The sequence below is a fragment of the Mastigoproctus giganteus genome, chromosome 1 (genome assembly GCF_048544385.1).
Source record: "Mastigoproctus giganteus isolate SK-2022 chromosome 1, ASM4854438v1, whole genome shotgun sequence".
Classification (NCBI taxonomy): Eukaryota; Metazoa; Arthropoda; class Arachnida; order Uropygi; family Thelyphonidae; genus Mastigoproctus; species Mastigoproctus giganteus.
Window position 1 is genome coordinate 144,151,471 of NC_143575.1, and position 25,985 is coordinate 144,177,455.

Consider the following 25,985-nt stretch of genomic DNA (forward strand, 5'->3'; position numbering starts at 1 on the left):
TACAAAGAAAAACACCAAACAGTTCTTTACTTATGTAAACTCTAGAATGAAGGGGATGAATCAGATTGGTCCACTTGATGTCGACGATTCAACTGTTGATGATCCTTCTCAGGTAGTGAACAATCTAAACGAGTATTTTGCATGTATATTCACACATGAGGAGTTATTCAGAGTAGGGAATGCCAGAAGTGAATTAAACTCTGGCAGTGAGCTAGATGATTTTGTAATAACTGAGAGCGAAGTGGAGGAGAAATTGTTGAAGATAAACATAACAAAGGCACCTGTGTGGATGGGATCTATCCAATTATATTAAAGGAGGCGGCAAAGGAAATACGAAACCCTTAGACATAATTATGAGAGCTTCCTTGAACTCAGGGGAGGTCCCTGTGCACTGGAGATGTGCAAATGTGACCCCATTTCACAAGGGGAGGGATCAAAGGGTGACAAGTAATTACAGACCTGTTAGTTTAAGTTCAGTTCTTCCAGGGAAATTAATGGAAGCACTGGTTAAAGAAGCACTGCAGGATCATGTAGACTTCAGTTATAGCTCCAACACTGCTTGGATTTGTTAAGGGGAAGTCTTGTCTGACCAATTTGATTGGTCAGACAAGACTTCCCCTTAACCAAGATTGGATACTATGATGTGGTCACGAAGGAACTGGATGCAAAGAATAATTTTGATATCATAGAAAGGCTTTTGATACTGTTGCACATGGAAGACTGCTGCACAAATTGGAACAGTGTGGCATTGGAGGCAAATTGCTGCTATGGATAAAGGGATGGTTGAGTGGGAGAAGACAGTGGTAATCAATGGACACTGCTCTTCGTGGAATAATGTTATTAGTGGAATTCCCTAGGTTCAGTGTTGGGTCCATTGTTGTATTCATTAAAGGTCTTGATGAGGGTATATCAAGATTAATGTCCAAGTTTGCAGACGATAATGACACTAATGATAGTACGCTGCTGCAAGAGGATTTAGAAAAGTTGAGCAGATGGGCTGAGCGGTGGCAACTGAAGTTTAACATTGACAAATGAAAAGTACTGCATATGGGAAGCAGTAACCCCTGAGTAAGGTATCAACTGTGTGGTACTACAGTAACAGTGGTAGAGAATGAAAAGGACCTTGGGTGGGGGTAATTGTGCAGTCAGATACGAAGTTCTCTGAGCGGTGCAGACGGTCTGCAAGAGTAGCTTATGGTGTCTTGCCAATGATATACAGGAATTTTGCTAGAAGGGATAAGGAGGTGATTATCCCCTTGTATACAGCAGTGGTCAGGCCACATCTTGAGTACTGTATACGGGTCTGGAGGCCTCATTTTAAGAAGGATGTAATAAATGTAATAGAGCTGCTGGAACGAGTACAGAGAACGGCAACAAGATTAGTGAAAGGAACAAAGGGTTGCTCTTACGAAGAAAGGCTTACGTTTTACAAATTAGTGTCTGGAGACTAGGCACCTGCGAGGTGATCTGATCTGATAGAGGTGTATAAAGCCTTGAATGGTTTGAGCATGCTCAATGCTGATGGGATTCTTCCTCCTGCTCAGAATAATCGCCTGATATGGCATAAATTCAAATTGAGCAAACAGTTGTAGGAAAGATGTGCGGAAGTTTGCGTTTAGCCAGTGATTGCTTGAACTTGAACAAACTTCCATCTGTTGAAGTTGATAGCTTAAATAGATTCAAGGCAGAGCTAGACAAACTTTTTGAGTGAGTGAATAAGTGGAATGAGAATGAGAATGATTTATTTATTTTATTTTATTTTTTTTTTTTTTGGCCTCTGCTATATAAGCTTGCATTCTTGCAACATATGCCTTTACTAATGCTAATGTATCTGCTATACCGATACGAAAAGAAATTGCGTCAGATTCGTATGCTACTGTCGATGCAATGTCGGCAGAATCGGCTGTGATTTTCTATGAAAATACAAAGCCGAGTAACAAATAGATGCACCAAATTAATCAGAAAATCACAAAAAATACTATACTAATACATTTAAATCAAAAATGATACAAAAATAATTTCAAATCGATAAATAAAGTCGACTTAGCGGCTTGTGAACACGACTGGTTTCCACAAACCTCGTCAGTAGTGTCAATATTTCCTATGTGACTTTATTTTATCGATGGTTTTAATAACTATATTGAGAATTTGGTAAAGAACTGGACTAATATTTTTTTTCAACCAGATGATGTGTCGGTGCACAATGCAGTGTATTGCAAGAACTTCAGGACATACTTCCTTTAGGTGGTCTATAAAACCATTGTCTTCCAACCGTGGAGATAGCACCATCAGCGGCACAGGATACCAAAATTCCCAGTGCTACTTGTTTTTCATCAAACCATGTTTTTACAGCAACAAAAATGGGTGATCCAGTACACTCAGTTTCTATAGATTTTACAAACATCTCTTCTTGCAATTTACAATCATCATCAAAATAACGAACGTACGCCATTAGAAGGGCCTTACTGTGAGTAACTGTGGATTCATCAATCTGAATTTTAAAAAAATTTCTCGTTTTTAGTTTGTCAATTAGCTGCTCTTCAATGTTAACTGACATCTCATCGAGTCGTCTTCAAATTAAATCGTTGCTGAGTGGCATGCTTACAAAATACTGGAAGAATTTTGATGCATCACTGTTGAAATTAGTCTCTAATGTGGGTCATATAAACAGTCTTAGCAACTGTATGTACAAGTTTTTGGAATGATTTGTACAATTTTATTAGACGCACTTATTCCATCGTCATTTGTTTGTGTGTTCTTCTTAAATAAGAAATTAACAGTGCTATGTTGCTCAAAATTCTGTTTTAAAATTTTAAAATATTCGATAGGTTTACCAACTTTATCAGGATGTTTCCTTTTTAAGTGAGCTAAAAGTCTTGATAGAGTCTAAAAGTCAAATGAGGTTTCATAGCCTCATTTGAAAAAGAACTAAGACACATAGGCCGTCTTGAGTCGAATGGGCTTTCAAAAAAACCATAAGCTAAATATTCATCCAGATACTGTCGACACTTTTTCTTTCCAGCACTTGACATGAATGATGATGGATTGATAACTGCAAAGAATTAAATAATAAAATATAAACTTTTTATTTTTAACTCGCATAACCCATGTCACTCACAAAAGCACTGTGGGTCAAAATTAAACAACTTTCACAAGGAAACAACAAATCAATACTAATTGTCACTTAGAAAGTAGAAAAATAGACAAACATTTCCTCATCCCATCCAAGCCTCATATATTGACCAATGAAACAAAAGAATAAGTAAATAAACCACACCCACCATGCCGCCGCCAAGGTAGCAGTTGTAGGAAAGGCGCAAACGGCAAGGATTGCGGATACATTACCTCTGAAAGCACTTAGGCATTTAATGCCTATGAAAAGCAATGGCGGTTGAATTAAATCACGCCCATTATCTTCCTTTTATCAAAATTTATCACTCACACCTGATATAATGTACTGTACCTACACCGATGAGCCAAAACATTGACCACCTACCTAATATGATGTTGGTCCTCCTCGTTCAGCCAAAACAGCTTGGCGAGGCATGGACGCAACAAGATTTCTAAATGCGTCTTGTGCTATCTGTTATCAACCCGTAACCAGCAGATCCTTTAACTCCTATAAGATCCGTGATTGAGACGCCGCAGATCGGAGTTGCTGTTCCAACGCAAACCACAGATGCTCGATGGGATTGATGTCTGCGGAATTTGGAGGCCAGTGCAATACCTGGAAGTCTTCCACATGTTCCGAGACAGGAACCAGTCTCGAACAATCCGAGCGGTGTGGCATGGCACATTATTTTGCTGAAAGACGGCACCGCCATAGGGAAAAGACCGTTGCCATGAAAGGGTGTACCTGGTCAACAATGTTTAGGTAGTGTGTGTTTGGTGCCAGTAATGTTTAGGTAAAGTGTATTTAGGGTTTCCCCAATCTCCGTGTAGTTCCGTGTGGTGATACCGATCACTGTAAAAGCCAGAGATTTAAAAGTGTATGGATCTTGAGGTGTGTGGTATCGTGTACCGTTGTTCTTCTGGCCATTTAGTCGACAGACCTCTCTGCTGAGGCCTGACGTTGCTCCACTTTCGCCCCGTGGAGGCAGACGAGGTACCTATTAGTTTCAGATTTACTCTGGCAGGTCCTGCCACCTAATTTCCTGAGATTTCAGTGGCCAAAAAAAAAAAAAAAAATGTTCGCGTGGCATAGCGGGGATGAATTTAGTTTGTCCTGGGCATTCACTTGCGTGCAGGTAGAGTAGGGGGGGGAAGACTGAAGATTGGGAGGAGATAGACGAAAAATATGGAGCCGATAGGGTAGACAACTCCAGTTAGAGTGGGGAATGCCATGCCCCACCAGAGGGGAAGTGGGGCGGCGGAAGGGAGAGGGACAGCGAGGCCGTATACTCCCCCCACCCAGGGAAGGAGTTGCAGATAAGGAACCGCAACTCAAAGCGGCATTTACGCTGTTGGACAGCCTCGGAAAATTCCAGCAAACACCATCCAGCTAGCCGCCGTAGCCTAGTGGTCAGGCGCGTTGGTGCATAAGTACACGTGCCTTGAATGACCGGGGTTCAAGCCCGTGGCTGCTGAATACGGTGCTGTTTCTTGTATTCTGTGTATCTTGTAAACTCCTCTGACCGTTTGGTCGTCCCGGAGTATAAACAGAAAATTTTTTATTATTCAACAACCTCAATATCAACCCTGAAAAGCTCTGCACTTGCAAATCCTACAGAAAGGAAGTTCTCGGCAACTCCTACTTGCAAATACAGATGTAAGGATACAGTTTCAGCACCTTGTTCGGTCAGGCACGAGCCATTGGGCTTTAGGAAGCCCGACGTCAAGAAATAATGTCAGGATTGTTCAACCCACCCCACAGAAGAACCCGACTGCTGGAAACAGTAAATTGAACTTTCAAATTTTTTATTTTGCATTCATTATATTGTATCGTGGTCATTCCTGTTGTCACTTTGTTTCATATGCTGTACGCTGCTTTGGCAGTAAATATTTTTTTTTTATGTAAATATGGTGAAACTCCCACTTCTGTGTGTTTTAAGCAGAAGGTATGCTTCAATTGTCACGGTATTAAGTTCTTACCAGTTTATACTAGATGAGTAGTAAAAGCCTTAGCAGATAATTAATAACTCAAGTATTTTATATTCCAGATAAGATGTACTTATAAATCAGATAACATGTACTGTATTTTATAATTGTATTACATTGTGTTACTTAGTTGTATATGTCTCATCACCCCCTGGCCAGTGGCTGTAACCGGGTGTTCTCCTAAGAGAAATAAACTGATGATAATAATAAGTGGCCGGCAAGGGAGCCGGCACAATCGCCTGTACGACACATTGGCAATAGCTGTCGGTTGACAGCCAGTAGAAAAATCGTGGCAAGGACAGCATTCCCAGTCTTGGCTTCCAAGGTGTTAGGATCATTTGTGGAAAGAATCCCGTCCGAGATTCATAGTCATGAAAGTGTGGTTGATTTCTACCGGTTAGTTTGGCATGGTCAGTTCCTTTGGCATACGAGTGGTGATTTTTCCTTTGGGAGAGTCATGTCATGGTGGTAGGCCTGTTCTTCGTCTCTCAAACAGGTCATGGGCGAATTTTGTGAAGGCATTGTATGTTTCTTTTGATTCCAGAAAATAGTGCTCCTGGTCCTTCAAGTTGAAATGGATGGTTGCGATCAGTATGCAGCGGAAGTCTTTATATAGCGGATAGTGGTACATTATGTGTTTCCAGGAGACCACAGGAGCAAAGCGGGTTGTCAGTCAAGCCTAGGGTAATTAGTTTTCCTTTGATGGCACCATGATCAGTCAGGAGATAAGTAGTGAAGAGGCCTGGAGAGAACCAGGATGGTGGGTTTTGTCAAGCTCTGGTAAGAATTTCTTCGTTATTGCACCTTTGGTTGTGTCATTCCAGCGTTGTTGCCAGGTCTGTTTGAGGAAGGTGGAGAGGCGCTGTTTTTCCATGGCGTGATTGTTTTCCGGATCAGTGGTATGGCCCATGAAGGTGGTCGATCTTCCTTTTGTCAGGTTGTAGAGCATGCCACACTACACAACCTCCAGGTCCAGGGAGAGGGCGCCCACCAGGGCATGAGTGCTGACAGTGCAGCAAGCCCAGGAGATGGTCAATAGGATTGAGCGTTGTATGCTCTCGAGTTTTCTTTGGTTGGCTACCATCGTGGCTTTTCTGAACCATACCGGAGCGGCGCAGGTTATGGCGGTGAAGAATACTGTCTTGTAGAAGAGACTGAGGGTTCTCCGTTTGAGACCTCAATCCCTCCAGGCGACTTTGCCAACCATTGCCGAGTAGTCTTTTTTTATTTTTTGCTGGATATAGGTGAGGTGTGGCTTGAAGGTTTGATTTCCATCTAGGATAAGTCCCAGGTGTTTGAGTTGCGTGGCAAACTTGATCGTGGTATTGTGGATCTTGATTTGCGGTGGTCGGTTTGGGTGGAGATGACCTCTCAGCAAGATAGAGCAGGTTTTTGTTGGTGAAATTTGGAGGTTGTTTTGGGCAGCCCACTCTTGTAGGGTCGGGAGGGCCCGGTTTCCCAATGCCTCCAGCTGTGCTCTTGAGTCCGCAGCCAGCAATAAGACAAGATCGATGAAGTAGGCCTGGGAGGTTACGCATCCAAGATCCTGGTGGGGGAAGTCATCCATGACCACGTTCCAGAGCAGTGGAACACAGAGCCTTGCCTACATCCTCTGTACATATACCTGGCACGTCGTTTGACAGAAAGGTGCTCGGACTGTGATTTTTCTATTTGAGAGATATTGCCTTAAACAGTTGTACAGGTTTATGGGCAGGTTTGCCTTTCTGAGCCTGCCTAGGATGCTTGGCCACCATAAGGTGTCGAACGCCCCAGCAAAGTCGATGGAGATGAGTAAAGTAGGCCTGACGTAGCCCAGTGGTCAGGAGCGACAGTGCATACCACGCGTTCCTTGAGTGGACCGGGGTTCAAGCCCGTGACTATTAAATACGATAAATATTTGTATTGACGATTTATTGTAAACTCTACTGACTTGGTTGTCGTGCCGGAGTATAAACAGAAAATTTATTTATTTATTTAAAAGATATTTTTGGTTGCAGGTGTTTGCAGTAGTGATGATGTTGTTCAGGGCATCAGTGGTGGACTTGCCTCGTTTGAAGCCGAATTGATTGTTTGAAGCGAGATTTGCAAAGTTGTGGTTCTCAATTCTTTGTCGCAGAAGGTGTTCCATTGTTTTGCTGAAGACAGATAATAGGGCTATGGGACAGCAGGAGTCAAGTAGGTCCTGTTTCTTCGTCAGATTTTTTTAGGATTAGGTGTACGCTGGCTGTTCTCTAATCAGTTGGGAACCATCCCAGACGGAGGCAGTGGTTGATTAGGTTCAAGAGTAGTTCTGGGGCATATTTCATGGTTCTTTTTATGATTTACGGCTCCAAAAGGTCCAGGCCTGGTGTCTTCTTATTTCTAATTTTCTGGGCTGTGTGGTTGAGGTCTAGTTGTGTGAAATGTTCTTGAGTCCGATTCGACCGGTATTGTTTGTTGTCCTCACAGAGCTGGATCTGTTCATGCGTGGAAGGCAGTTGTTGCGGGTTTGAAGACAGTATATTGTTTATGGACTCTTGCCATGTTGTTGTTGGTTGGTTCTGTGGTGTCTTGGTTGTGGGATGACCTCACCCCTGGGGAGTTTGTTTGTAGTGATCCGGTAGACCCCTCCCCATGCTTCATTGTTTCCCACGGTGGTGACAAGGTGCTCCCATGACTTTTTCTTCCTCTCCCTGATCGTTGAGGTGTATTGATTCCTTGTTTCTCTGTAGGACTGTTTCAGATCTTCAATCTCAGCCGCAGGCCAGGATCTGCTTGTGCGCTGAAAGGCACGGCGTTTTGCATTCATTTCTCATCGGAGGTTTTGCAGCTCTTGGTTCCACCACGGGACAGCACTTGGGATTGCAGCATTTTTGTGATGATCTTTGTTACGGCTCGTTAATGGAGGTCTGGGCAACCAGCCTGTGGATCCTGGGCTTGAAGTGCTTGGATGCCAGCGATTAGGTTTTCCCGGTAGAGTGGCCAGTCTGCTTTTGCCAGAGAGTATGTTTACATTTTTTTGTCTTGGAATGATTGTGCGGTCTAGGGATCGTAGCATTTGGAATGCGATTGCAATCACATTCCAATCGCATTTGGAATGTGATTGCACTGTGGTTCGATGTTGACCAGTTGTCTTGTTACAGTCCAATTGGAGATATGTCTTGCTAGTGATCTTGTTGCGAAGGTGACATCATGGTCGCCTCGCAAAGGGTGCTAGAGAAGGTGGATAGGTTATTTGCTTGGTTTAGAATTTCGTATGGACTGGTTGCAAGATATTCCTCCAGGTATTGCCCGTTCAGTGAGCCTCGATGTCCCTGGGTTCCACTGAACCAGCTAGGTGAACGGTAGTTCACGTCAACACCGAGTATTCTAGCTTTGGGGAGCTCGGTGGATAGGGTTTGTAGGTAGGCTATGGCCGGATGAATGTCGTCTCCAGGTCTGGAGTACAGTATATAGAAAAAATGTAGAATTCGCCGACAGGGCTGATCATGTGTGCACTGGCTGCCCAGGGGAGGCAGAGATGGGAGATTCTCGTAACTGTAAAATCTGGGTTACGCACCAGGATTGCAGCCTTGGGGGTGTCATCCTGGCATTGCACAATTTTATAGGTGTTTGGGTATCCTCTCACTTCCTTGGCACGAGTGTAGGGTTCTTGTAGCAGAAGTATATCTATATTTTCTTCGTCCGCTTTGAGGCGTAGTTGACTTGCAATTGCCTTTTGTGCGTTGTTTTGTAGGAAGTTAACTGTTATTATTATATTGTTTACGGTCGGTACCCATAATTGATTCTGGACTGGTGGAAGCTCTTTGTTTCTAAGTAGACTGGGAATTTGTTGTCTCTGGTGGAGAGTGAGTGCTGCGTGTTATGCTCTTTACAGTTTACGCAGATTGCTTCTTCTGATTTGTTTGGGCATGTATTAAATTCATGACCCTTTTGTGCGCAGTGGCCACAAGTTGGTATTTTTTGTGCACAGGTGTGCTGGGTGGTCGAAGCGGCAACACCGGAAACATTTGGGCACAGCCACGTATTCCTTGAAGCGGTGGCTGCCCCAGTTTATAAAGACTTCTGTCGTTGTATGGCCTGCTAGGCTTTTGGGGGAAGTTCTACCACCCAGTTGGTTGCGGTGCCTGTTCGGGATTTGGTCAGGTGTTTTGGTTTTATGAGAGTCGCTGGGTCATCATTTGTGAATGTCATCTGTACGTTTCTTTGGTAGAGTTCGTCTTTAATTATGGAATTATCCAGATCTTTGCCAACATCAAATATTACAATTGATGGGCCTTTTTCCTTTGGGGTCTCCACAACTAGCCCCAGGGTTGGAATTTTGGCATTTTTGAAGATTTGTGTGGCATCATCCTCTGTTTGTGTCTCGGTGATGAGTCCTGTGTTTCTAGTTTTTCTTATTCACTTTATTTTTGTGGTTTTCAGGTCGCCTGTAAGATTTGTTATCAATGTGTCCTTTATCTGTTCACTTGTTTGTGTGGTCTCTGTGGATGCTGGCTTTAGCAGGACCAGGTGGGGTTTTGGGAGGAGAGTCCTCTTTTTCGTCATTGTTGTGCTTTGAGGTGGTGTGGGATTTTGTTTGGGGGACTCAGCGTTTCAGCATATGTAGGGGCACGCTATGGCATTTGTTCGCCCCTGCATTCCATGTATGCCTCTAGTTTTGCTTCGTTCCTTTTCGATTTGGAGTGAATGGAAAGCAGTGGTTTCCAACTTGGTCCATAAGCCAGCAAGGACCCCACAGAGGGTTGCGGCGATCCTATTGGAGATTTCCTTGAGTTTGCTCTCAAGTTGGAGACGAAGCTTCATGACTTATTCTTGAACTGGTCCTTCAGGGAAGGTTGAGTCAGTAGCCGGTGTCACTGTTTGTTTGTTTGTTGCTTTCCTCGCCATTTTCTGGCTGAGTATCTTAGTTGTCTTCAGGCTCCTTAGCCTCACTTTGCGATCTAGTTTCCCGTTCGTATTTGGAGACTACGTTTTTTTTTTTTTTTTCTTTTTTTTTTGGTTCTTTTTCTTTGAGGCCGGTGCCGGTCTAGTGTCTTCAGTTTCATCCAATATCTCTACTATCGGCTGGCAGTCAGAAATTGTGCCGGTGTGTTGGGCACAGTCGTTCTTGTGTTTCCAAATTTGATTTTGTTGAATTTCCTTTAAAATTTTCCATGTCTGGTTAGTTTTCCAATTTTCGGTTAAACAGGATGATTCCGGATTATCGGGAGGTGGAGTATACCGTTTGAAAGCTATGCCAATTTGAAGACGAATGTTGGTAACCACAAGTTCGTGGGTGGATTTAGTGCAGAATAGTCCAGCTGCAAAGTTTTTGGCTATTCCCCCTCAGAAACACTAGGGGAAACATCCAGATGCAAAAGGCCCCTAGAGCAGCGGGGAAACTTTCTTTTGGAGTTTTCGGCGTCGAGAAAAACAGTGGTGATATTATTTTGGTGGTCAGATGCACAAGAGCAGAGTTGGTCCTTCTCCATAGAAAGTCTATGGCAGGGGGAGGTGGATCGCAAAATACATATTTCTTGAGCAAATTCGGCAGTTAATGGCACAGTTTAATGGATCATTCTTTCAACTCAGTTTTCACTAGCTGGGGGCATCTCCCCAGTCAAGGTGTCAGGTGAAAACGCGGTTATATCGACAGCCTCCCTATAGCTTCGTTGCGAGCCACATGGTGACCATGCGGTCTGGCAACAAAGGATACAGATAATAACGCTTCAATCCGACGGAATTCCCTTCCCAAGAAAAAAGAGAAGTCGACGTTTCTCACCAGCGAGATCCTCAGTTCTTTATCTTCTTGGGTGAACATTTTTCGTGGGTTAGATAGCACTTAAGATACATATTTACGACCAGAAATCACGGAGCTGAAAATTATACGACAGGATAGTAAGGCAGCCATATTGGATCTTCCTCACGCCAAGTAAGGTGTAAGGCAGCTTTTCCCAACCTTTTTTCACTCGTGAACCCCTTTCAGCGTAATATATTTTATCGCGAACCCCTTTCAACATAATATTTTTAATGCGAACAGCTAAGCCTATATTCTTTGAAATCGTATAATATTTCTGAATTTTTATTATATAATATTTTCAGTACTACGTTTTTATAAGCGACATTGCATAATAATAAAAATTATTATTAAATATTATTTATACTTTGTAAAGCAGTTATTAATCAATCCAACTAGATTTCGAACAGGCTAATTGTAGAAACTTGCTTTTAGTCCAAATGGTTGCTAAGCATGCTGGTCTCTTGCCAAAGCTATTGGCAGCAATTTTTTCCCATTTCTGTTCCCCCTCCCCCCTCTCTGACAAAACCAGATGGCTCTGTTGCCACATCAGCTAAACATAAAGATGATCTTGGTAAATCACCTCAAACCATTCCCAGTACACTCCATTCAATGCCTCCTGTGGGCTGCCGTCAAAAGGTTGTCAGAAGGATTTTGATGAATGTGATGCTAAGAAAACTCCAGGTTCTGATGGTATTTCTCCACTTGTTCTTTAAACCTGCGCTCCTGAGCTTGCTCCTGTTTTGTGTAATCTTTTTTCACTTTCTTTTTCCAAAGGTGTTTTTTTTTTTTCTTTTGCCTGGAAATTTGCTCATATCCAGCCAGTTCCTAAAAAGGGTGACAAATCCCTTCCATCCAATTATCGTCCCACTGCGATTACATCTACTGTTTCCAAAGTAATAGAGAAATCCATTAACCGCCAACTCTTAAATTATCTGTAAATCTTTCATCTGATCAACGATCGCCAGTATGGATTCCGTCAGTGTCGTTTCACTAGTGATATTCTGGCTTATGTTACCCATCTATGGACAAATTTAATGGAAACGTTTGATGAAACTCAAGTCATTGCTCTTGACATTTTAAAGGATTTTGGTCATGTTTGGCATAAAGCTCTTTTAAATTAACTTCCATCCTATGGTTTTCCAGCTGTTCTTTGTAACTCCAGTTTTCTCTCTGATCGCTCACTGCGGGTGATGGTAGATGGCTCTTTGTCTTCTAACTTCTCCACTAATGCTGGTGTCCCCCAAGGTTTAGTTCTTTCTCCCACTCTTTTCCTCTCGTATATTAATGACCTTCTTCCATTGACCGGAAATCCTATCCATAGTTTTGCTGACAATAGTACATTGCATTCTACCTTCCACTGAAACTTCTCGAGTATCCACTGCCAAATCCTTAAATGCTAAACTCCAGATATTCTCCAGTGGGGCAGAGATAACTTAATTTCAATCCTTCAAAAATTCAGTCCTGTCTTATATCTTGCAAAAAGGAATCTTCTGCTCCAATGCTTACCTTCGATGACGCTCCGATTTCTAGACAAGATCTTGGGAACATTACCCTGACTTCTAATCTCTCTTGGCACAAGCACATTACAAATATTGCTTCCTCTGCATCTAATAAACTGGATTTTCTCTTTCGCTCTCGCGTTACTTTTCTTCCAAACAGTTGTTGACTCTAGAAATCGCAAATCCGCCCTACCATGGAGTGTTCCTACATCTGGGGCGGTGCTTCCAAAACCTCTTTCAGGCTTCTAGATTCCATTCAGAAGAGGGCAGTTAGGTTAATTAATGTCTCATCTCTAACAGTCGCTCCACTCTCTGTCTCATAGATTTTCTGTTGCATGCCTTTTCTATAGATACTTGCATGGCACTGTTCTTCTGAATTGGCTTCTATAATCCCTGGTCTGTCTCTTTCAGTCCGAACACGTACTGGAACCAGTCAACATTATTTTGCTTTCCAAGTTCAAACTCACAGAACCAACTTTTCTTTTTTCCTCATTTGTTCATTCAACTGCCGTTTTCTGAAACATCCTTCCTTCATAATCATTTCCTGAAAATTACAATCTACAGAAGTTTAATGTCAACAAGTATTTTCTTTCAACTTTTCAGCCTTCAATCCAAGCACAGTATTAAGTACTATAGGTTCTAAAAAAAAAAAAGTACCTATACATAACAATGATCATTGAGAATGAAAAAAATGTAGTATGGAAAAAAATTATTTAACATGATATACTGTAAGATAGTGAACTAATTATCAGGAATAATGGGAGATGTGGTTTCTTTCTTTGGCAATTTTTACTTTTATTTAATTTTATTATGCTTGTTTAGTTATATTTTGTAGTTTACAATAATATACCTATGTAAATCTAAGCAGACGCAATTACAGAATTTTTATTGCGAACCCCCAGGGGTTTGTTGAGGGGAAGTCTTGTCTGACCAAGTTGATTGTATACTATGATGTGGTCATAAAAGAACTGGATGAAAAATAATTTTGATATCATATACTAGATCTTATGAAGTTCTTGATACTGTTGCACATGGAAGGCTACTGTACAAATTAGAGCTGTATGGCATTAAGGGAAAAATGCTGCTATGGATAAAGGGATGGTTGAATGGGAGAAGACAGAGTGGTAATCAATAGACACTGTTATTAGTGGAGTCCTCCAGGGATCAGTGTTCGTTCCTTTGTTGTTTTCTGTATTTATTAATGATATTGATGAAGGTATATCAGACTTAATGTCAAGTTTGCAGACGATGCGAAGATTGGCAGGGTTGTTAATGTCACTACGCTACTGCAAGAGGATCATTGAGCAGATGGGCTGTGTGAGGTGGCAACTGAAGTTTAATATTGACAAATGTAAGGTACTGCATATGGGTAGCAGTAACCGCAGAGTAACATATCAAGTGGGTGGTACTACACTCAAAGTGGTAGAGAATGATAAGGAACAGGGGGTAATTGTGCAGTCATATGAAGTTTTTTGAGCAGTACTGACAGGTTGCAAGAGTAGCTCATGGTGTCTTGTCAGTGATATATAAGATTTTTTTCTGTCAGGGATAAGGAGGTGATTATCTCCTTGTATAAGGCAATGGTCATGCCACACCTTGAGTACTGTATATAGGTCTGGAGGCCTCATTTTAGGAAGGATGAAGATCTGCTGGAACTAGTACAGAGAAGGGCAACAAGATTAGTGAATAAACAAAGAGTTGCTCTTACAAAGAAAATCTTAGATTTGCAAATTACAGTGTCTGGTGACTAGGAACCTGCGAAGTGATTTGATTGAGGTGTATAAGGCTTTGAATGGTTTGAGCAAGCTCAATGCTGGTGGGATTCTACTTTTTGCCCAGATTAATCGCCTGAGGTGACATAAATTCAAATTGAGGAAATACAGTTGTATAATAGATGTGCGAAAGTTTGCCTCTAGCCAACGTGTTGTTGATTGCTGGAACCAAAACCTTCCATCTGTTGTCGTAGAAGTTGACAGCTTAAAAAAATTAAAGGCCAAAACTAGACAAAATGGGAATGGTTGTTTTTTTTTTTTTGGCTGTTGCTGTATATGCTTGCTTTCTTGCATCATATGCATCTACCAATGCTAATGTTCACCTTTTCAGAAAATTTTGTGTTGATAATGAAGAACAGAATGCGAGGCTTCTTTTATATACAGAAGTCGAGATGGCTGGTTTCTAAAAGAAACTGTCTAGCAAGATTTGTAAACATTTTTGATACGATATTTGGTTTTTTTTTTTAGAAAACGAAATAGACACATATTTAGCAAAGGAGATCAGCAAACACAAAAACAACTTATACTATATGGTTTGGATTTTTCTAAAACTTAATGAAGTATCAGTTCAAGAGAAATTAATTATGGTGATAGACTGCAAACGCATATTTAAAAGCCTTCACTGAAAAACTTGAAATATTTGAAATAAATTTAATGAGAAAACAATTTCATTTTATGCAAGAATTAGCTGAAATCAATGAATCTCTCACCGAGAAATCTTAAGAATTATTCAGATCATTTGTTCTTTAAAAGATTAAATGAAAAATAGATTTTCAGATTTATTTTCTTTTGAAGTGAAGCCATTGATAATAGATCCAATTGGATGTGATTTTGGGTGAGTTAGTAAAGAATTTCAAGAAGAAATCATTGAATTAAAATATAATGCAGAATGAAAATATAAATTCGAAAAAGGTGGAATGGTTGAGTTGTGGGGATCAAAAAAAAAAAAGCAACTAAACTTCTTTATCCAACGATGTGGTCTGAAATGGCCAAAGTACTTTTTTATTTTCCAACGTCTTATATGGTTGAAAGTGATTGTAGTTCAGTAAATAAAATAGTAATAAAGGAAAGAAACAGAATTCATATGTTCAACAACAGACATTAGAATTAAACTTACTAACATCATACCGAACATTGAACTTTTAGCTAAGAAGCATCAGGCTCAGGGATCCCATTGAATAAAAAGATTAAGTGTAAAGTATTTTTATTTTTTTTTTTTTTTTCGTTTAAAATTTCATCGGGGGCAATTAGGAAAAAAAAACTGTCGAAAAAAGCCCTTTTGGAGCCTATAATTAAAAAAAGGTTGAGAAACACTGGTTTAGACATTTCTGCTTTTCCAAATATTCCAAAATCAAAAAGAAAACAGTCAGCATCTATTTTCATTGATGAAACTAGTTTTTTGCGAAGAAAAGGAAAACGGCTCATACGGTAGATTGTTGTTGTTGTTTATTGTTATTTGGTTTTTAGGAGCATTAGCAGCTAAGGCCATATTGCTCCGGGGATATGCGGTGGTCATCCCTGACCTTTCCACATCCTCAGTATTTGGTGATACGGTAGATTTCAATGACTGTAACGTGAATGCAAATTATGTTGTAACAGAAAGTTTTGATTGCGGATCATACCGACCTATTGCCTTGCTATCTGTGATGGCAAAAGTTTATGAAAGGCTGTGTATTAGCCGTGTTTTGATTCCTGTTTATACAATGAATATTGTATTTCCTCCATCTATCGGATGGTAAATTATGTACAGGAGTACTCAGGAAGGTATATTCTAGGTATTTTTATGGATTTTCATGGCGCCTTCGAAATACCCTGGGGAGGACATCCTGTGGAGGATCAGACAATCTGGATGCTCTACTAAATTGTTTTCTCTGTACAAGCGGTATTTTTCTGATCGGAAAGTTATTGTGAGAACAGAGTACCCAGAAATAACAAGAGATATACAAAGAAGATGCCCTCAGGACTCAGTTATCGGTTCCCACGCCTGGTGCGTTGTTCTGAATGAATTTTTGAATCGGAATTATGTTGGGGTGAATATTATTGCATATGCCGACGACATGCTACTGCTGGTTTATGGTTATGCAATATTTCAGTTGGAGGAGAGAGCGTTTTCACGTTCTGGGAGACTTGTTGGAATGGTCAGAGCAATATATGCTTCAAATTTCAAAACCAAGACAACTCAGATGCTCCTGAAAGGGCATCTTAGTATGAATAGAAGTCTTCCTATGAAGGCCAAAAATGTGTCTATCAGATATGGGACCGTTGTGCGGTACCTGGGGTGCGTATAAGGGAGCGGATGAATTTTCTTGAACATGCGAAATATTTGAAGGATAAAATGACTGACTTGGGGATAAAGGGACGAGGGTTAAATCTGTTCTATGATTGACTTTTCTTCCTAGTCATAACTTATACTTCTATAGCTTGGCTGAATAGAATTACTCACTCATATGTAAAAATGTATATATTACAAGCACAAAGGTTCGCTCTCCTGTCCATCACCAGGGCCTGTCGCATGGTCTCTTCTGATGCACTCCAGGTTATAGTTAGCAAATTACCTGTGTACCTTCAGATAATATTAGCTGCCTTAATGTACTGTACAAGAAAAAAATTAATGATATTAAAGAAGAGAATTACAACCCAGATGTTGCTGATATGGCAACAACGATGGGAAAATTCTGAGAAAGGGTGTACTACTTATAAATTTCTTCCAAATGTAGAGATATTTAATGCCAGAAATAAGCCGTGGCTATAATGTGGATTGAGTGCTGCCTTCTTGGTGGTCACGGGGCATGGAACCTGCAAAGAGACTCGCCTCCCAGTGGCAGTGTGGTAACCCGGTCTATTTGGATAGGCGGGATGACGAGCAATGAAAATCTAATGTTCTATATCTCCCTTGACCGGAGATAATGGTATTAGCATTTTTTTTTTATTTTTTTTTTATTTATAAAATTTTAACACAGTCATTGTAACAAAATACCAAGTCAAGCTCCACTTATAAACTTGGGTACATATGGCAGATGGTATTTTGAATGTATGTATATGACCATGTGCATGTTTGCAATATGATAACAGCAATTAAAAGAACAAGAAAGTATACGAACCGAATTAAATCTGTGATGGTTGCAGATTGGTTGCCTTAGCTTTCTAAAATCCTCGATCACTCTGCTGGATCTGACTTTATAGCCTGTTCTTCGGTGTATACACAGACTTACAAAATCGATTAGCTACAAAATATATTGTACAGGAATGATATTTTAATCTTGCAATAAAATTAATGCACACACTTATCACATTTAGAGATTAGAATAATACTGCTTAAACTCTTTATAATTAAGCCCCCCTCTTGTTTATAATGATATAAAAGTTCTATTTTTTTTTAAATGTAAATGAAGTAAAGTAATCGTAAATAAAATGCACCAGATACCTTCGGCCAAGACAGAACGCTTTTTCCACGGACATTTTAATTGCTGAAGAAAACAGGACCAGGCCGTCTTTATATTAACCGTGCTTTTGCTGCTTTCGAAAAATTCATTAGAGCAAATCAAATGTTGCAATTTAATTATAACATTATACCAAGGCATTCAGTTAATTCATATTCGGGAAAACAGAAATGGGTGCTTTTGCCTTTGTAGGTTTTTAGGCGTATTAGCAACTTATGCCGACACAGAAGACAACTTAGGCGACACAGACGCCTATGGTAGATATAAGCTAGTCTATAATCGAGTCACAAAAAAGTTAGGCAAACGAAAGCGGATTACGAAAAACTTTGGCAAAGGATGCAAAGAAAAACAGTAAATACTACTTTACTTATGTAAACTCTAGATGAGATTGGTCCACTTGAATACTGGTTCGACTGTTGATGATCTTGCTCAGGTAGCTGACAAACTGAATGAATATTTTGCCTCTACACTCACACATGAGGAATTCTGCAGGGAAGCGCAGGCCAGAAGTTTATCAAACTCTTAACAGGTAGCTAAATGATTTTGTAATATCTTAGAGCAGATTGGAAGAGAAATTGTTGAAGTTATATTAAGGGAGGCAACAAATGAAGTAAGTAAATCCTTAACCATAATTATGACAGCATCCTTGGATTAACGGGTGGTCCCCACAGACTGGAAATGAGCAAACGTATCCCCAGTTCAAAGGAGGATCAAAGGGTGACGCGAGTAATTACAGACCTCAGTTTAACTTCTGTTCCGGAGGAAAATAATGGAGTCAATGGTTAAAGAAGCAGTACAGGATCATCTATCCAAGACTGCAGTTATAGTTCAAACACAGCATGGTTTTTTTAAGGGAATATCTTGCCTGACCAATTTGATTGGGTACTACGATGTGGTCATAAAGGAATTGGAAACAAAAAATAATTTTGAAATCATATACTTGGATTTTAGAAAAGCTTTTGATAATTTCAGGATGATTATTTTTTTATCATTTCAGGAAAGCACATAAAAGACTGCTGTACAAATTAGAACACTAGCATTAAGGACAAGTTGCTGCTATGGATAAAGGGCTGGTTGAGTGGGAGAATGAGTGGTAATCAATTGATATTGCTCTTCGTGGTCCTTTGTTATCAATGGAGTCGCTCAGGTTCGGTGTTGGGACCATTGTTGTTTTCCATATTTATCAATGAGGTATACATGTATATCAATATGAAGATGAAAGTATATCAGGCTTAATGTCCAAGTTTGCAGATGGTACAAAGGTTGGAAGGGTTCCTAATAACAGTAATGACGGTATACTGCTACAACAGGATCTAGAAAAATTTGGCAAATGTTCTGTTGAGGTCTCAAATGAAGTTTACCATTGACAAATGCAAAGTACTGCATAGAGGTAGCAGTAATCCCAGAGTAATTTATCAACTGTGTATACACTCAAGGTAAGGTATAAGGTATATTCGGGTCAAACTGCACCTGGGGTTTATTCCATCTCCGCGTATGCACATTGTATCGGAAACAGAACACTGTCAAGCCAGAGATTTAAAAGTGTGTGGGTCGTGGGTTGTGTACGATGTTGTGCCCATTGTTCCTCTGGCTTATTGGCCGCCGGGCCCCTATTGGGAACCGACGTTCCCCATACCCCGCCACGTGGAGGCTAGCCAGGTGTTACAAGTAAGTGATACTCTGGCAGGTCCTGTCACCTACTTTCCTGGGATTTCAGTGGCAAGGACAAAAAAAAAAAAAAAAAAAAAGTTGAAGTGATCGCGGTTGATTTAGGTAAGATTTTGTTAAAGAGCGCTGCGTGGGGATTGTACGCTGAAAGGACGAGTTCTAGGAGCCTAAATGGCCAGGCAAAATTTTGTTGTAATTTAAGTTTGGACGTATGGGACGAACGCTGTGTAAGAGAAAGTATTGGGAGGGGAGACAGAAGACTGGGGGGTTGAAGTAGGAAGAAGGGGATCGATAGTGAAGGTGATCCCTTTTTTTTTTTTTTTCTCTTCAGTGGGGCATGCCCATGCCCCACCAGAGTGAAAATTTGGGGAGGCGAGAAGAGAGTAACCTCCCCTCCCTCCCTGGGGAGTTGGAAGAAAAGATCCGCTCAAGAGAGAGCGGATTAAGAGTCGCTAAGAGGCCATCTCTATATCAAACCTGGACATGGATTACTAATCCATGTCCAGGTTTTGTGCATTTGGGTGGGGAGACTGGGTAGTCCCATCCGAGAGTCAATAGTAGTGAGGTTAGGTTCGGAGATAGTCCAGTATTCCGTGGGAAAAACAAGATTCTGTACCTGGGTCCATTGCTGGAGTTTTCGTTGGTGGAGTGGACCATTTGTTCCTTCAGGAGCAGAGATGTCCTGTCTATGCCTTCCTTTGGGATAAAGTCCCACCTTTGGTTTCATATTGTGATTTTTAAAATGGTTTATTCTTTAGTCTTTGGAGGAGGGACCAGAGGGAGCCCATCTCTGCATGCTTGACATCAGACACGAGTAGACGTTTGTCTGTTCCCATGTGACATTCATGGGATCAAGGGTCCCATGTTAGGGTCCTCGTATATGGAGAGTCCTTTGTGTTGGTATTCGCCTTTGGGATTGTGCTCTGTCGTCAGTTCTGATGTACAGTAGTAATATAAGCCAAGATTATGGCGGTGGTTGTTGTTGTTGAAGTGGGGTTTATTGGCGCAAGGGCTGCTATGGCCAAAATGCGCCTATAACTTAAGATTGTTGGTCAATATATGAAAGGAATTGACTGTATACGTTTATCATTTTTAAGTATTTAAACAGTTCTGATAGATTGGCGTCATCTCCAAGTATATTATCTAGTTGCAAGGGTTTTTGTGAGTTGATTAAAGATCTGAAACATTCAATTCTAGCTGAACCATAGTGTGCACATTCAATAATAATGTTTCACTGTAAGAATGGAACTACAGTGCGAGCAGAGAGGAGGTTCTTCTCCTAGCAGTAAAAAAAGGTGGGTTAGGTGCGTATGACCAATTCGTGCTCTTGCAAGGACGACCTCTTCATGCCTGGTTAATCGGGAACTAGATCTCCATAGCTGTGGGTTTTGTTTTATTTCAAGAAGTTTGTTTGATATCTGATTATGCCACTTTTCAGACCACATCTCTGTACATATCCTCCGTATGATTGGCTTGTAATCAGAAAAAGGAACTGGGATGGGATCAGAGCAAGCAGGGTGTTTTGCTGCTTCGTCTGCACGCTCGTTTCCTGGAATTCCGGCGTGGCTGGGTATCCAGCAGAAAGTGACAGTCAGCTTATTTTTATTGAGGTGATATAACTGTGATCTGATTTGTGTGAGAAGTGGATGGGGATTTTGTCGATTTTCCTGTAGGGCATTCATTGCACTTAAAGAGTCTGTGTATATTATGACCTGGATATTTAAAAGATCATTAAGGAGATTTAGAGCCATTTTGATTGCATATAATTCGGCAGTAAATACACTGCATTCACATGGTAATTGTACAGAAACAGTGGATGTAGGACTGATTGCTGCAGCTCCCACGGATATATCAAGACTGTGAGCATTGGTCAATGCATGGTCCGCATGTAACTGTCTAAGATTGTGATTTGATAGGGAGTGTTTTCACCACTGTAGAAAATAGTTATCGCAAAGAGGTATATACATTGCCCATGGTGCTTGTACTACATTTGCAGCTTGAGAGATGTTTCCTAGACAGATGTTCCAATTTTTGGTTAGCTCTTGTAGCCGGATACCAGCAGGTTTGTTTTCATTGGGTTTATTTTTATACAAATTTTCCCACTGAGGTTCAAACAGATATGTCCAGATGGGGTGAGAAGGGAGGCTATGTAGTTTGGCTGCATAGTTAAGGAGCAATACTTTTCTCCTAAGATATAGTGGTGGTTCATTGGCGTCTATATACAAACTTTGCACTGGGGAGGTCCTAAAGGCTCCTAAAGCAATCCTCAGAGCACTATGCTGGACTGGATTGAGCCGGGCTAGTACTGTCTTACGCGCAGAGTCATAGACTGGGGCTCCATAATCTAGTCGAGATCTTATTAAAGTACGATATAAGTGTAAGAGTGTGAAGCGATCGGCTCCCCATGTCATAGAAGAGATAACTTTGAGAATATTCATCTTTTTCATGCACTGAGTTCTCATTTGCATTATATGTGCCTGAAAGGTAAGTTTAGTGTCCAGTACTAAACCCAAGAACCGGATATTGTTGCTAAGTGGTATTAGTTCGGCTCCTAACCTTAGCTCAGGATCTGGATGAAGCTGTCGCTTTTTACAAAAGTGAATAGCAGGGGTTTTTGTTCTGGATAGGCGATAGCCATTGTGGGATGCCCATGACTCTATTTTGTTTATTGAGAGTTGCAGTTGGCGTTCAATGGAGCGCATATTTAGTGAATGACAGGATATAGTAAGGTCGTCTGCGTATAGATAAGTGTCGACATTACGCGGAATATTATCTGTTGCACTGTTCAGCCTAACTGCAAAGAGTGTTGCACTAAGAACTGATCCTTGTGGGACCCCTTCTTCCTGAACAACCTTTTGGGACAGTGTATTGCAATAACGCACCTGAAATGTTCTATTTTGTAGAAAGCTCTGTATGATTAGTGGTAGCTGACCCCGAAGTCCTGTGGCATAGAGATTTTGAAGTATGCCATAACGCCAGGTTGTATCAAAGGCTTTTTCAATGTCCAGGCAGACCATGACGAGATGTTCTCTACGGATAAAAGCATTCCGTATGTTGGATTCTGCCTTGATCATAAGATCTAGAGTTGATCGATTTTTCCTAAAGCCATATTGATTTTTGTCCATTACCGAATAAGATTCTAGAAACCAGACTAATCGAGCATGAATCATTTTTTCCATTATCTTACCAAGGCAACTGCTGAGACATATTGGCCGATAGTTTTGTGGTTCTGACTGATCCTTTCCAGGTTTAGGAAAGGCTAGGACAATTGAGTGGCCCCCAAGAAAGGGGGAAGTAACCTTCTGAGAATAGCCGGTTGAAATATGCCAGTAGTGAATTCACAGCTTGATTGTTTAGATGTTTAAGCATCATGTAGTATATTCCATCCGGCCCTGGTGCAGTATTCGCTGATCGGTTTAGGGAGCTCTCTAGTTCCAGTAATGTAAAAGGTCTGTTATATGAGAGAGATGCCGTTGTGTGAAAGTTCAGTTTATACTTTTCTGCGTTGGCTTTATGCTGTTTGAAGGCAGGCTCGTATGCTGCCGTGGCTGATATTTGAGAAAAGCATTCTGCCAGCACATTTGCAATATCCACTGAAGAGGAAAACTCTTTACCCTTCCAGCTTAGCATAGGCGTTTTTTCTGGGAGGTATTTTCCATTTAGTTTCTTTATTTTATTCCATATTTTTCTACTTTCAGTATTTTTAGTGATGGTAGAAGCAAACCGGATCCAAGAGTCTTTTTTTTGCTTTTTTCTGCACGTAACGTGCCTTGGCTTTGAGTTTCTTAAAATTAATTAGGTTCTCGGTTGTTGGATGCTTGCGAAAAAGATTCCATGCCTTATTCCGTTCTTTTTTAGCATCTCGACAATCACGATTCCACCAAATATTGGCATATCTATATGGACCGATTGTGACTTTGGGTATGGCACTGGTTGCAGCTGTTATTATCTGTGTAGTAATATGGTCGGTAACATCATCAATAGGCTGGTTTTTAATAACTTGATCATCAAAGGAAATTGCATTGGTGAACTTGTTCCAATCTGCTTTGGAGAATTTCCATTTTATGGGACTGATTATATGTGAGGTTCTGTTTGTTTGCAATTTGCAAATAATCGGGTAATGGTCGCTGCTCAGTGGGTTATTTGAGACTGACCACTGAATGATTGGGAACAATTTTGGGGAACATATTGATAAGTCTATGGCAGTAGATACTCCGGTTGGAAAGTGAATATAGGTGTCAGCACCAGTATTTAATAATGTGAGATTCTGGTTATCAATAATTGTTTCAATGAGTTTTCCTCTTTTGTTTATCTGGGGTGATCCCCACATAGGGTGGTGCCCATTGAAATCTCCTAGCAGAATAAAAGGCGATGGAAACTGCCTTATAAGTTCCTCTGCCGGCCGGGCTAGCCGAGTGGGTAAAGTACCTGCCCAGCAACCCAAAGGTCGCGGGTTCGATTCCCGCCTCGGGCTTGGATCAAAGTACTGCAAAAACCTTGGGAGGTGCAATATGGCCACAGAAGCCGATGCGCCAACAACTACCAAATCAAAAAAAAAAAAAAATAAAAAAATAATAAAATAAGTTCCTCTAGCTCTTTCACAGTGAATTATTTTTTTGGGGAAAGGTAAATTGAGACTACTGTTAACATAACATTCAGATCAATTCGTACTGCTACAGCCTCTAATGTGGTCTGCAGCGGGATCTGTTTTGTAGGAACCTGTTGTCGACAATTATGGCTACACCTCCTCTTGTTGAATTAGTATTGTTTCTGTCCTGTTGATATATACTATAGTTTTTGATCACTGGAGTCACTTGTGGGGTTAGATTGGTTTCTTGCAGGCATAGGATAACTGGACTATGTTGTTTGATTAGTTCATGAATATCAAAAATATTGCTTCGTAGACCTCTACAGTTCCATTGTATAATGTTGTGCATTATTTAGTTTTAGAAATTGTGTATGGTTCTGTCTGTTTTTTGTGTCCTACCTGTTTGCCTCGATCTAGTTTGATCTTTTCTTTTTTTGGAAAAGTGGGGCGTCCAATTTCCATATCATCTTCTGCATGTAGATCTAGTATTGGTTCATTCTGTAGGGTACAAGAATCAATATCCATATTTGCTGAGCATGGTTGGTTTGAACTGTTTGGGAGTGATGCTTTTGATTTTGCAGTTTCTGCTACGGTATCAGAAGCAGTTGGTGGGACTGTTAGCGGGGTATTGCTAGCAGAAGTTACTTTACATTGTTCTGTAGGTGACTGCTGTGGGATTGATAGCACTGATCGAGCCCAATCAGCAATTGAAATAGATGGTGGTACTGTTACTGCCGTTTGTGTTGCTGTTGACTGATATTTTTTGGTTGCTGCAGCATAGGTGATTTTTGGCATACTGAGCATAACTTGCTTCCTAGCTTCCTGATAGGTGACCTTTTCTTCGATTTTATACTTCTGGATCTGTTTGCCTACTTTCCAGAGTTCGCAATTTTTTGAATACGCTGGATGCTGGCCTTTGCAATTTGGGCATTGTGGCTTTTCTGCAGTGCAGTCAGTTTGTGCATGATCTTTGGAGCCGCAGTTCGGGCATGTAGTGCCCCCTCGACTTACTGTTTGCGAGTGTCCAAATTTTTGACACTTAAAACATCTGATTGGGTTGGGAATGTACGGACGTACTCGGCAATTTAGGTATCCGGCTTTCACACATGATGGTAAGGTAGGTGTACCGAATGTTAGAATAATGTTTCTAGTTGGAACAAGTTCACCATCCTTTTTAATCATTATTCGTTTTGCCTGGACGACTTTTTGCTCTTTTAGTTCTTCGACTATCTCATTTTCAGCGACATTCATCAGGTCCCACTCAGCTATTACCCCTTTGGAACTATTTAGTGTAGCATGAGGGGTGACCTGTATAGGAATTCCTCCAAAATTTGATAATTTTAGTAGAGCCTGAGAATGCTGATATTTCGCTGTTTCAATTAACAGATCTCCGGATCGGAGTCTTTTCACCATTTTCGGTGAACCAGCCACGCTTTCTAAACATTTCTGAATTAGAAATGGTAAAAGGGCACTCATAGGCTTGGATGAGAGAGAGTGGAATATAAGGAATGTTGGGAATTCCTGCTGATTCTCAGTTCTACGTTGTCTTTTGGTTTGTGATACGTCATGTTCGGGTTCAATCAGGTCATGAGTTGAGCGTTTAGGCTCAAGTGCGGGATAATTGTCAAAATCCATGGTTGCTCCTTTTCGCCCCGGAGGATAACTTTTCCCCCAGGTTACCGGCCCCACCACGTGGAGGCAGGAGCGGTGCCACCAGTGACCAAGCGATCAGAGGTTAGTGGGTTATATAAATTAGTTCAATATACAAGAAGAAAGGTACCTTTCCTTTCCTTTTTTGAAGAGCTAGCTTCTTTTTTCAGAAGAGCAGAAATTAAATAATTTTGGAAATAAAGACTTAAATTCTCAGTAATCTGCTGATTCTGGAGAAGTCGCTGTGAAGTTCACTTTTTAAATTCGCTTTGATCACTCGCTTGGCACTCGGGGCCTATGGCGGTGGTAGGGTCCTTCGTCTGTAAAAGAGTTCCTGTGCGAAGTTGGTAAAGGCATTATAGGTCTCGCTGGATTACAAGAGGTCCTTTGGGTTAAAGTGTATTTCGTAATTAATACACATCTTAGGTCTTTGTAGATTGGGCAAGTATACAAAGGGTACTAGGAAAGTTTTGCAGTACAGCTTTGTTTATTTAATTTTTTCAAAGTAAT

At 40.9% G+C, this 25,985-nt stretch overlaps 1 protein-coding gene across 1 annotated transcript in view; it reads right to left on the minus strand.

Moving 5' to 3' along the window:
• Nucleotides 1-25,985, minus strand: part of LOC150091175 (uncharacterized) — a 97,759-nt gene that overhangs the window by 38,528 nt on the left and 33,246 nt on the right. The window contains exon 3 of the mRNA XM_090382478.1: nt 17,231-17,353. Within this exon, the coding sequence (XP_090238604.1) occupies nt 17,231-17,353 (123 nt within the window). The remainder of the gene's footprint in view (nt 1-17,230; nt 17,354-25,985) is intronic.